The sequence below is a fragment of the Gouania willdenowi genome, chromosome 6, assembly GCF_900634775.1.
Source record: "Gouania willdenowi chromosome 6, fGouWil2.1, whole genome shotgun sequence".
NCBI classification, from domain to species: Eukaryota; Metazoa; Chordata; class Actinopteri; order Blenniiformes; family Gobiesocidae; genus Gouania; species Gouania willdenowi.
This window is the reverse complement of record NC_041049.1, coordinates 18,818,800-18,831,215: the sequence shown is the minus strand read 5'-3', so window position 1 is coordinate 18,831,215 and position 12,416 is coordinate 18,818,800. Positions and strand designations below refer to the sequence as shown.

The 12,416-nt window shown below is 37.5% G+C and overlaps 1 protein-coding gene across 3 annotated transcripts in view; it reads left to right on the top strand.

Moving 5' to 3' along the window:
• tbc1d22a (TBC1 domain family, member 22a) overlaps window positions 1-12,416 on the top strand; it is a 182,166-nt gene that overhangs the window by 37,769 nt on the left and 131,981 nt on the right. For all 3 annotated transcript variants that reach the window (XM_028449744.1, XM_028449742.1, XM_028449743.1), the window contains exon 6: window positions 518-588. In XM_028449744.1, the coding sequence (XP_028305545.1) occupies window positions 518-588 (71 nt within the window). The remainder of the gene's footprint in view (window positions 1-517; window positions 589-12,416) is intronic.

The window sequence follows — 12,416 nt, the reverse complement described above, 5'->3', positions numbered from 1 at the left end:
TGACTTATTTTGTTGTGAAAATGCTCTCTCTTGGTTGAAACCCAGCTATTGCGATCAAATTTTGCTTACGTCAAGAACCAACACTTTTTGCTCCGCTCTTCCTACAAAAACTAGCGACTGACTGACGGGGGCTGCTGTTAGAGTGACTGGGCGTGGTGCCATTTGGTTTTGTGTTACATCTGTTACACTTTCAGTCATAGCGTGACCAACAGTGGACAAGTGAGAACTAGCAGTTATTTAATTATATTTATTTATATGTTATATTATTATTTACTGTGTATTAACTACCGGCAAGCTGTTTTTTAATACCCTCTTGAACAAAGGCAATGGCAAATTCAGTTGACTGTGTCTTCATATTCTGGCATCTCCCATCTTTATACATAAAATGTTTATCAATCAACCTGTGGTACTATGAATAAAGCATCCAGCTTTTTGTCACATGGCTTTCTTCCACAGTGAAATGTTCTGTTCACCTGAATAAATCTCACAAGTTCCTCTTTGTATTTCTATTTTGTAGAAGAGTTACGAAAACTCAGCTGGTCAGGAATCCCTCGACAGGTTCGACCAATCACGTGGAAGCTCCTTTCGGTGAGTTTTGTTCTTCGAACAAACATCCTATACACTCACTGAGGGACACACTGAACACACTCTGAGAAAACACTAATTTTTTTAACCTCGTTCACTGCCATAGAACGCAAAGTAATGAAAAATACACTCAAACTTGAGATGCACAAAATTAAAAACACACATACACAATTTCATTTACACACACAAAAGTGGTTGTCGTTTCCTCTCTCCCTGGCTCCCCCTTTTTGATTTATGAAGACTCGTACCACTCCCTCTTTTCCTCGCAACTTCAATGAGGGAAATTAATTGCGAGGCATGAATAATTTATTCATGAGCCACACGGTGTGTTTACTCATTAAGCCATTGTTGTGCTGTATCGCTCCCAGTCTGCAGAGAGAACACTGGCTTTTTGAACACCGGGCCTCTCCCAATAATTACAGCACAATAGCTAATGTGCTGCAGAAAAGATGTCATTAAAGGTGTGAATAAGTGGGTTTGTGTGGGGCTACCAAGTTTAGCCTTTAATGAATACGTTGTTGTGTTCTCACTAAAGGCAAAGCTCATGTGTGGGTCACACAACGTATAAGAGAGGGGGCTTCATCTTTCATCCAGTTGTTTGTATGTGTGTGTTTGTCTTAGTGTTGACAGGGTGACGTACTATAAATATTCCTCCATCAAGTATATGTCGTGCATATTATTCACACACTGTTGTGTGTCTGTGATTTTAAGCTTTGGTTTTAGACATTTTTCTGTGCAGCAAATTCCCTTGTCCTAACCATCAACACATGCATTTTGCTTTCATTTATTTCCTACGTTATAAAGCTGCACAAACTGTGCTACCATTTGCTACTTGTCTTCCCTAAATAGCTGGCATTGGGAATTTTATACATGCCTGGATGTAAATACTGTATGTGTTGGTTGCATTGTATACTTGACGCGCTGGTGTCAAGTTTGATATTAACAATTTAACATGTACACAATAAATAATTTGTGGTCAAATAAAACTACATTGTACTTCAAGAAGTGATTTAGTGCCAGATCACTTGTTGGCAGTTGGCTGTGCACCATTTAACCTGAACATTCATCAGGTAAAGGCCTGTGGGTTCAAATGGATGTTAAGCCATTTTAGAGCATTTTGACTCATTATTAAAGAATAAAATATCTGAATATAGACTGGAAAAAAGACGAGAATGATTCCCTCCGTCTCACTTCTACTAAATCTATTCAGTGCAAAGCATAAAGGAAAATTGTTTGATGGCTGGAACAGAGGAGTTTAAATACTGTCAGAGAAAGTTGCATGATTAAAAGTATGGCATATATATATATATATATCTGTAGAGATGCTTGAAACCATTTGAAACATCACTGGGCTATTTTTTTTCTCAAGAAATAATTCTCTTCACACCGCAGTAAAATCTCACATGTAATGTCCATGTGTGCTAATTTCTTATGCTCGAGCATAGAGGAAAAAGTAAAGTGTTAAACTGTAGAAATAGCCATAGCCCTCTAAAGGTTCTGATGTCCTTTAAATTGTCAGCTGCGTGCAACAGTGTTTGCTGTGGCTCCAGCAGTGCGGCTCGTTGGTGAGCGGCCAATTTAAGAGCTACATAAAAAGCAATGACGCACACAAGCCTTTCTTTCTTCTGCACATCTCCTTCCAATTCACCAGCGCTGAAAAATAGTGTTTTTCATAGAAGTATGCTTCTTCTGAAATGTTCAAATGTGACTGTTTTTCCCACCCTGAAAAATCTCAGCGAAAGCTTCAGAGGTTATTCTTTATTCATAGTTCTGTTGAAAAATGAAACCACATATCACTAAAAGTGTCAATCAATCAATCAATCACAAGCTAATAGTTGATATAGTTCTTTCACAAACCCTTCCTTTTTTTTAATAACTGGATTTTAGCTTGTTTTTCTTGTGCAGAAATGAAATAAAACAAAAATAAATAATTAAAGGATCATGAAAAACAGTATAAATGTAAGGCAAAAAAGTCTATGAAATATTCAATATTTCCTCCTATGGTTTCTAGCTGTTAAAGTTCAATAAAAGTTTAAAAGTAGGGATGCACCGATCCAAATGTTTTTCACTCCCTATCCCAAAAGCTGAATTTGGATATCCACCGATAAGATACTATTCCAATACCTGAGCTTTGTTTGCTTTATTATTACTATTATCATTTTTATGAGGTTGTGAGAAACTCCTCTTTACAGGCAAGTATATGTACGTATGCATGTACTGTATGTCCCAAAATGCAACTTAAGGTAAGTAAGACAGAAAATCCCATCCTGAAAACAAATATGCAAATTGATTGTCAATATTTATCACATTCCAAAACAGGGGTAAACTACCAGTGCAATGCACACTATCAAAAAAACAAATGATACTTTTCATATAAATTACACGGCACAGATTCAAATCACTACTATGCAGCAACACAGTTTTTAGGTGTCAATAATGAATCAAACTTTTCTACACTATCCCTCTGCAAAAAGAATACAATGGGCTGTCATCTGATCAGCACAAATGTATGTTTACCATGTTTTGAAATGACTCCAGAAATGATTCTTGGCAGCTCTTTTTAACTTCTGCCCCCTAGCTAAAGATTTTGCGTGCTCTCACATGTGGTGCTTTTTCAAACGTTTGCTTACGTGAGTGGTATTGTGCGTCGCGACGGGGGTTCTGGTCTTTGAATAACGGCTGTACAAACATTGCACAATGCTCTCTTGCTTTGCAGCATTTTGACTGTTAAATATTTCCATACAGCGGACATGTTTTGTGGAAAAGTTCGCTAGCCCCAGTGCTGCTTAATGCTAACTTGCTTGCTAACAAACTGCAGAACGGTTTACGTGAACAAAGGCATTTCAATGAGACAGAGATGAGACATGCCTCCGTTCAGGAAATCTGTTCTGCAGTTTGCAGACTCGCCAACAGGAGTCACTTGTGGAGTCTTTTAAGCAGACCCCATTCAAGCACAGACATAATGGATCGGAAATTTCCGACCCATTAATTACACTGGTATAGGAATCTGAAACTGATACTGGATCGGATTGGCCCTGTAGTATTCCGAAGTGGACTCAAGAGCAACACAGCAGATTTCCAAACTGAGTTCCAAAGAGTTTATTGACTGATGGAGGGAGTGAGTCCTAATGCGGTGGCATGTGGACAGAAAACTGGAAGAAAGAAGAACAAATAACTGATCATGAAAAGTGTCTGAAAGCTTGTGTAGAAAATCTTTCCACGTTCTTAGAAATATTTTAGAAGATAATCGGCCAACTAGATACAGCACAGACAATCTGTCTGCCAAGTGTTCTTGTAGGCTGTGTTAATTAAAGATGGGAGGCAGCTGAGGAACCAGGTTGGAGTAGGGCTGGAACCACTTAAGAGACGACTTGGTTGTTTCAGTGTGGGAATGACTAGTGATGGATTATTGACATTTCTGACATTTGTTATCTATTGAACCAAGTTAATATGACCTGGCCTGATTGAAATGTGATGTTTTATTACCGTTGCAATCATAAAGTATCCAAATCTTCCACTGTCTTTATCTCCTTACTGTCGAAGGAGGAATTATGTGTTATTTTTAGACATTCTTGACAGCCTGTGTTGACTTTCTTGCAGTCCAATCCAGTTAGGAAACAAATTCATTCCATCATTCCGGCACTGCATGGCATCCCCCTCAGCTCTTCCCCTTCTCAGCAGGCTTCAACTTTCATCCTGCTTGTCTCATTCACAAAACTTCACCTAAAGGAGAAATGCATTTTCCCACAGCAGTCAGATATTGGTCATGCTGCCCCATCATCCAACATGGCTCAAACATAGCCTTTTATGTCTTCTCTGTTATTACCACAGCATAAAAACAAGATCTTTAAAACTTAAAATCTAAAATAGCTCTGAGAGAGTGAGCCATTTTTGGCCTCACTTGCTTTCTGTACGTTCTTCTCACTTTGGCTCCACAGGTTTCCCCCGGCCTCAAAAACTAATCTAGCTAAACTTCCTATTATTTCCAGAATAATAGCATCTCTTTTCATTTATTTAAAGAGCACTTGGTGTCCAGGCCTGCAGGAGAAGGAAATAAATTAAACAGCTTTAGCACTTTGTAAAAGATTGTCGGCCTGTGGCAATATGTGCTTTTGCTGGTGGAGTGCAGCTGTTAAATGGGAAATGACCATGGAAGAGAAACTAATAAGCTGTGGCAATATTGATATTGCTAAAGGGTCATATGAATTACATCAGAGAGCAGTGGCAATGGGTACACATTTAGAAATGATTGTGTTAAGATGTTACTTTCCAACAATAAGCACACTATTAAATCAAAAGTGAGCAGCAAATCATGTAATTTTCACTGTAATTGGAGTTTAAAATCGTTTTGTGCTCTTAACAAACAACACTTTATTCCTTTGATAAAGATTATTGTTCATTATCTGCAAAAGATCCATTGCACTCTCACCTTAAACATTGCACTTATATTGTACACTTAAAATAGTCAACTCTTTCGCACTCCTCCCATTGTCCAACCCTGACTCCCTCTTCCCTGTTCCCTTCTCCCTGACCTAGGTGTAACACTGCCCTCTCTTTTTATACTTTTTATATTCTCCCTTTAATAACTTTTTTTTATTACCCTTCCTTAGGGAGGGCTGGTGATGGTCACTATTATGTAATAAAATTAATTAATTGCTGTTGCGAAAAGATTGCACTACATATAGTGTTGACCTTTGAACTTTACCCACTAAGGCAGTGGTTCCCACACTTTTTTTTCCTGTGTAGCCCCTCTTCAAATCATAAGTACCCTCTCGAGAACATTGGATCCCTGAGGCCTAATCTACAAATTCAAAACAATGAGTGTATTTTAAAGTGGAATGTGTTTATTTTATTTAAATTATCAATGCAGCTTTTATGTAATTACTTCAATAGTAAATAAATGTGGCATCCTAATGTAGCTAATTATTGTCTCCTGTTGTCAAAAGTGTGGTAATAAAATTACAAGAAAATATAGTATTTTATTGAGCTATAGTACTGACAATTTGTGGTGAATTTGTCCCAAAAAAAAGCCTTAAAAGAAACTAGGAACATTTCCCAATTATTTTTAAATTAATTGTTAAATCTTTGAGTACCCCCTGCAATGTCCTCCTGTGTACCCCTGTTTTGGAATCACTACAGTAAGAAAAAATGTGGGAATGTCTTGAAATTAGAAGATGGAAATGCATGTTCTACTCTTTCAAATGATGTGTTGAGCTCATCTGCAAACACTAATATTTTTTATTTTTTTGTCATGGATTACCGGTAGGCGATGCAACAATTTGTGATATACTGACACACAGAAACTGTAACAATGGTTGACTTACAGTTGTCTAATTCAATGATACATGGGGAGCATGTTGTCTGACGCTTTACGCACTGATCTCCTGATCGTATTCTCCGGTCCAGGCTGCTGACACGCCCACCGCGTGTAAGGAGCCAAAAAGTGTGCAGTGTGTGAATGAAGGCGGGCTGAAGGAAAGGAGGCAGTGATGTCATTTTTTGGGGGTTGTCTAGAAATCACGGAACCTGGAGTTTTCCCATCGCTTGTAAATGTAATTGAAATCCGTGAAAAATGATAAAGTTCACTTTTAATTTGAAATGCCTTCATTGATAAACAATATAACAGGTTGATTTGATCAGATTATTGATCAGATTATTGTAGTGTGACTGAGGATCGGCCGCTTTCTTCTGTCCGAGTCAAAGTTAAAATTTCTCTTCTTGATCATCATCATCATCATCATCATCGCTGTAAAGCGTGACCGAGTTAGATGCGCTGGACATATGAGGAACAAACCCGGTCACAGAGCGTCCTGCTTTAATACAGAGGAATGTTTACAGTGAAACAGAACTATTGTCTTTTGTAATACGCAGTTTTAAATATAAATTGTTTAAAGCAACCTGAGCCTCATTAAAATATGTGTGGGAACAGTTTGTGTTCCATCCTCATCTGCATATGACAGTTTGTTTCACTCTGTAGTGGATCAAACTGTGACTTTACGTTGGACATAGTATGAAAATATTTGAATCACTGTGACCACTGTGGACAGAAGTCTGTGTCTGTCAGAGTTTTAATTGATCGCGCATCAGCAGCTGAGTGATCACAGCTGTTGCTGCACGATGCACGAGTCCGTGTGGCTTCAAATGTAACTACGTAAGTCCATATTTATAGTGCAATATAATGTTTCACCTTATCGGGGTGCTGCACTTATTCCAGTGTTAGAAGGGCGTAGAGGAAAAGGACTTATGCACACCGGAAATTGCGCGTAAAGCCAAATTTGAAAGGGAACACCCATATTTCAGGGACGCTACACCCACAGCGCGTAACTGGGATGAAGGCACTGAGCGACTGACTTAAGTAGAGAATTGCGCACAGCCAAAAACAGCGCCACTGCGCTGCTTTTTGGACTTACGCGAATGGGAGAATAGAGCCCATAATATTCACCTTAATCAAATAGAAGCTTGAGCTCAAATGCACTTCAAGTGTCATTCTTTCTAAGTAGTTTACCTGCTTTTCTCTTTGCGTGTGGGATTTATTTTTGATTTGCAGGCTCAGGTGGTGGAGGTGGTCATCTTCTAATCAAGGGCTTAAAATGTTCATTTTCAAAAGTGTCCATGGGGAAGGCACTGAACTTGTTGCTCCAAATTCTAGATTAGCACCTTGTATGATAGTTCTGTTGCCATTAGCTCACCTCTGTGTGTGTCAGAGAGTGAATGTGAAGCTTTTTGATGCTAATCAAGTTTTAAAGTGTCCCATGAATCTAATCAAGATGTAACGATTTGTGGAAAATATTGATGTTGATGCAAGGAAATGGTTTTAAGAGTTTGAACACACAGCTTTCTTTGGTCCTTAACGCTCCTTGCAGCACTTGTTTTATTGAACTGCAGTATAAACAAAACCATTGTTTAATACCAATTAGAGTCAAAGATAAACTTTCTTGAGAACTATTGAGTTATTGTGACTGTGCTCTATAGTTTTCCTCCTGGTCCTAAACCAAGGCCTGCTTCTTGTAATTTGAACAATAGTAAAGATGTGGAAAGGTTTTTTCTTTTACTGACTTGTGTATTTTAGCTGGAAGGTGGGTGTTAGTGAAGGTTGAGTCCATTTAAAACTAGCATTGACCAATTTTTTTATATGTATTTCTTGCTGATTTTTTAAAATCTTGAATAGTGTTGATTTCTACTCATCTTCTTTATCCCTATTGTTGTTCCTTGTAGTTTCTTGTAAAACACCATGTGACTTTAATCATCTTCAAGTTCTAGTTAAGAGAAGAAGTACCGCATAAAGAAGACTTAAATCATATTGTTGAACTTTACTGATTGAAGTTAACTGATGAAATGTTTCAGTTTCTTACAAGCTGTGGCCACTTAAAGACAGTGACGTGCAGCTACTTATAACAACTCCTGGGACAATTAAAACTAAGTTTTGTTTGCTCAACTTTGTAGGTTCCCACAGTGGGACCATTTTGTTTCCGGTCTACTTCCAGGAAATGCATTTCTCCCAAGTAAGAATCAATTTAGTGAGCAAGCTTAAAGGGTAAAAAGAAATACACATTTAAATTCCCCGAATGGATTCCCAAAGCAAATTTCTGCCACTTTTTATAAAGTTTACTGAAGTGGAGGATTCATAAGAGGGAGAGGAGATGAATTGATGCAAGGAAGAAAGAAGAAATGAGCTTTATGTGAGCTGAGGCAGGGAGAAGTGCTGTGCTGCGGTGTTAGATTTCTCCTTCAAAATCTGCACCTACCCTTTTAACCAGTCGTCTGCCAATTACATTAAATGAATGTCTGCTTTGAGCGTAACTAATTTTCCTCTTTTCAAGTAACTTAAAAAATGTGAAGCTGCTTTAGCTTCAACTACTTTAGATGAACACCATTATGACGGAGAAAAAAAAAAAAAAAAAACTGTTACTTCACTCTCATCACGGACATGTGGGCACATAAAAATATTTCATTCCGTGATCAGTCGTAGGAAGTAATGAGACCTCAAATGTAATTACAGGGAAGTGCCTAACAGTGTTTGTGTCCTCTTTATAGTCTTCAAATCCCTCTGTGAGCGTGTGCTCCCCTGTCGTAATGCAGCTACTGTGTGATTGACCTCCACTAAGCTGTCCATTAACCTTCAGCACACGCCCTCTCCGCGCCCTCATTTGGAACCCAACTCCAGAGCTCACTGCCATCACGGTTTGTATTAGTGTGTGTACCCAAATGTCGTGTGTGTTTGCATATGATTCAGTCTCAACATGCGACATGTGGACATTCTGGCAAGTCTGATCTGGTTTTCTGTGGGCAGGAGTACAACCGTCTGGATGAGTGGCAGCGCTGACAGAGATCAGCAGCCGGGATGCCCCTTTACTTACTTTACATTCATGAAATGATTTATTTTGTGTGCGTTTTAATGATTAGTGACTCAATCCAAAAGAAAAGCGAATCGACAAATATTTGATGTGGGAGTTATTAATAATGGGATATATGAATGAGAACATTAATTATGATTATTAATATTAGCTCAAAGAATGCCGGGGGTGCCACTCCTTTTCACAGGAGAAATATGTCTATGTTTTTAGACTAAACCCATTTATTTGAAACCAGGGAAATAGATTCATACAGCAACATAGACACCTTAATACACAGCTTTAATAAATCAGAGGAAACAAAGACTACAGTTTAACCTTTTATTTGCATATTTCAATAATAACAAAAACAATGTGGTGATTAAATCATGATGAAATGCATTTCTAAGCTAATATAAGTGAGGATTATACGTAGTAAAGTGGGACATCGAGACGTTTCTCAGAAACTTCAGATAGCAGCTTAATTATTGAATAAGAATGCAGGGTAAATATTCAAATAAAAAGATCATAAAATCAAAGAATAAAATCCCTAAAGCGAGCTCATAAAAAAAAAAAAAGAGGGAAAGATGGACATGTAGAACACTGATTGGCATTGCAGATTGTTATATAATTATTCATTTCTGAGTTTAGCTTATACAATCATTATGGAGTTAATTATTCTAAAGTATACAGTATGTTATATGTGTCATTGTCCTTATTTTAACCTATGATTATGAGTGGTGTGTAGGATAATCAAAGGGGTTCGATTTCTTTTAAATAGCTTTTGTAGTCTTTCGGGCTGTTTTCTTTGTATGAAGTTCCTTTTATGTTTTAAGACTTATTGGTGGAATACATTTTGTTACACTGTAGATAATTTGCTAGTTGGTTTGGCCTAACTGCTTCGGGACTGTGCTCGGAGGTCGTCTTCACAGGTTGATTATCTGGTTTGCTCGAAATCATTGTCATTTGTTGTTTTGGAACTAACTGTCCTTGGGATCCAGACACAAGCACAAGTGGTCTCAGCCTTCTTATCAAGGTCTACTTTTTGACCTGCACCTTAAAATTGACTCTCATGCTAACAGTTTCCTACATTGATGATGGATGTGTTGGCATAAAGTGAAAAATGAGATGCACAATGTGTGTTTTATACAGTATCTCATAACAAACAAAAGTGAGATGATGCACATTGTAAAGATTCATACCAGCATGTGTGGATTTTTTTGTTTCCCCCCCATTTCTGTTTATTTTATACAACTTGTGCTCTTTTCCCTTGGTTTATTAAAGCAGATAAATAAAGTTGTTTTAGTTGTTTATCTGCGTTACTGCACCATTAAAAAAAAAAGAAAAGAAAGTAAAACGAGCACTCCACCAACTACCAAATATCCTCTTTGCCAGATATTTACAGTTATCAGGATCACTGTAAAGGGTTTCTAAGAAATCTTTATCCCCATTAATTATATCTATACAGTCGCTCCAAATGTATGGACACAAAATCGCAATGAAATGCAAAATCCAGATCTGATCCAGATAAAACTGAGAATAATTGAGGAACATTTCAGACATTTCAAAAATAACAGTCAGTTACGAAGAGAGATATGGATTACTGAAATTTGCCAATCATGAGAGTTAGGGATTTATTGTATTTTTAAACAGATCCAAAATTGGTACATTGATCCGGATCCCATCCACATTTGATAGAATGTTCCATGGCATAAGGTCTATCTTTGGTTAGAACTTTGTCAGAATAAACACACGAATAAATAAAAGCCCGTATAAATATTACCTCCTTGGTGGAGGTAATGAAACTAGTGCATTACAAAATAAAGAAATCTATCAGTATGCTCCAGAATGACATGTTTTACTCAGTAACTGAATGTTAGCATCTTTAATTATTATTACTATTATTTTAAGACAACTATAACAATGGTCCATTAATATATATACTTTGTCCTGATACTGATACTAGTGTCAAGTCCAATAACGAGGTGTATACTGTAACTGGTGTAAAATGCTCCGATACCGCAGAAGTAATTGTAGCCTTGACCAGTTGTATTTTTTAACTATTGATGAGGCATTAAGGTGGTGAAAAATCAATGTTATCAACTTTGTAAATATATTTTTTTTATGTTCTGAATAAAGTTTAAGAGGATAGCAATTGTCGATTTGTGGAGGTATTCCAAAGAAACAAGTGCTGTGAAATGGGAGCAGGAATGCTGCAGCACTAGGAAAGAACCCACAGTCATGGAGACAAACAGTTACACAGTTTCAGCTCTGTATGAGCAGTCACTGTGTGTGGTTGAAACACAAGGTTCAGAAGAATACGTGCAGTGCTGGAAACATGAAGTACCAGCAGGTGTTTCACTATTTAAGGTGACTACTGACTGCCATTAGTGCAACTTCTGTAGTTGCTGTGGTAACGGCCTAAGGTGTGATGCTGCCATCATATTCTCATCTACGGTACACATCTGTAACATGCAGGTTGCAGAGGAAACAGAATGTAGACAGATGATTCTGTGACCGTGTTTCCCTAAATATACGCCCTGATGTTAATCTACAATAACACCACACTTTATTTTTGAGAGAATCATTGCAGATTTATTTGTATCAACAGATACTCGTATCAGTGAGTACAAAAATTTGAGTTCTGGTGAAATTGACATCAGCACATTGCGGTACTAACAAAGCTATATCAGAGTTGTGTTGTCTTAAATATAAATAATTTAATAGAGGAACAACATTGGGATGTTGCATCATGTTTATTATGGATATGTTGATTGGTTTAAGTTTAAAACGACATTGTTTTTTTTTTTTTATCCTTAAAAATACTTGAAGTTTTATGAATAAAGCTGAATTTCCACTTTTATTATTATGACATGGCACTTGTCATCAGCATGAATGAGGTGTCATGAAGGCTGTCATTAAGTGTCATTTGTTACTCTAACCCTTCATTACCCTAACCCCACTAGATCTTTCCACCGAACCCAAAAATGCCAACATGGCTCCAAAAGTGTCATAATTTAGAGAACAACACTTAATGACAGCCTCCATGACACCTTATTCATACTAATGACAGATAATGACACCGTAATGTCAGCCTGAATGTATAAAACTTCATGTAAAGTGTTACCAAAATGTCTTGGAGTCAGTTGGATATGTTCAAAACTTTTTTTGCTTGCTGTAACTTTACTTTCTTCACATCGTAGAAGCCTGAGCGCACATGGAGGTTTGCACTCTTCTCCAAATAAACACTCGTAGATGAAGGTAGTTCCCTTAAGACGCAAGAAGCCATTTAGTCGAGCTAAGAAAGAATATGAGTACCTTAGTGTGCCATTTGCAGACTGGGTAATCCCTGGAGGGGCTGTTTGGTGTGTGATTGAGTTCTGCAAACAAAGTCAAAGGGATGTTTCAGAAATAATTTCCAAATAAACGCTCATCAAAAAACAGCTTTGCCAAAAACACCATGTGGTTTTAAAACATCCCTAAATATTTGCTGAATTAATG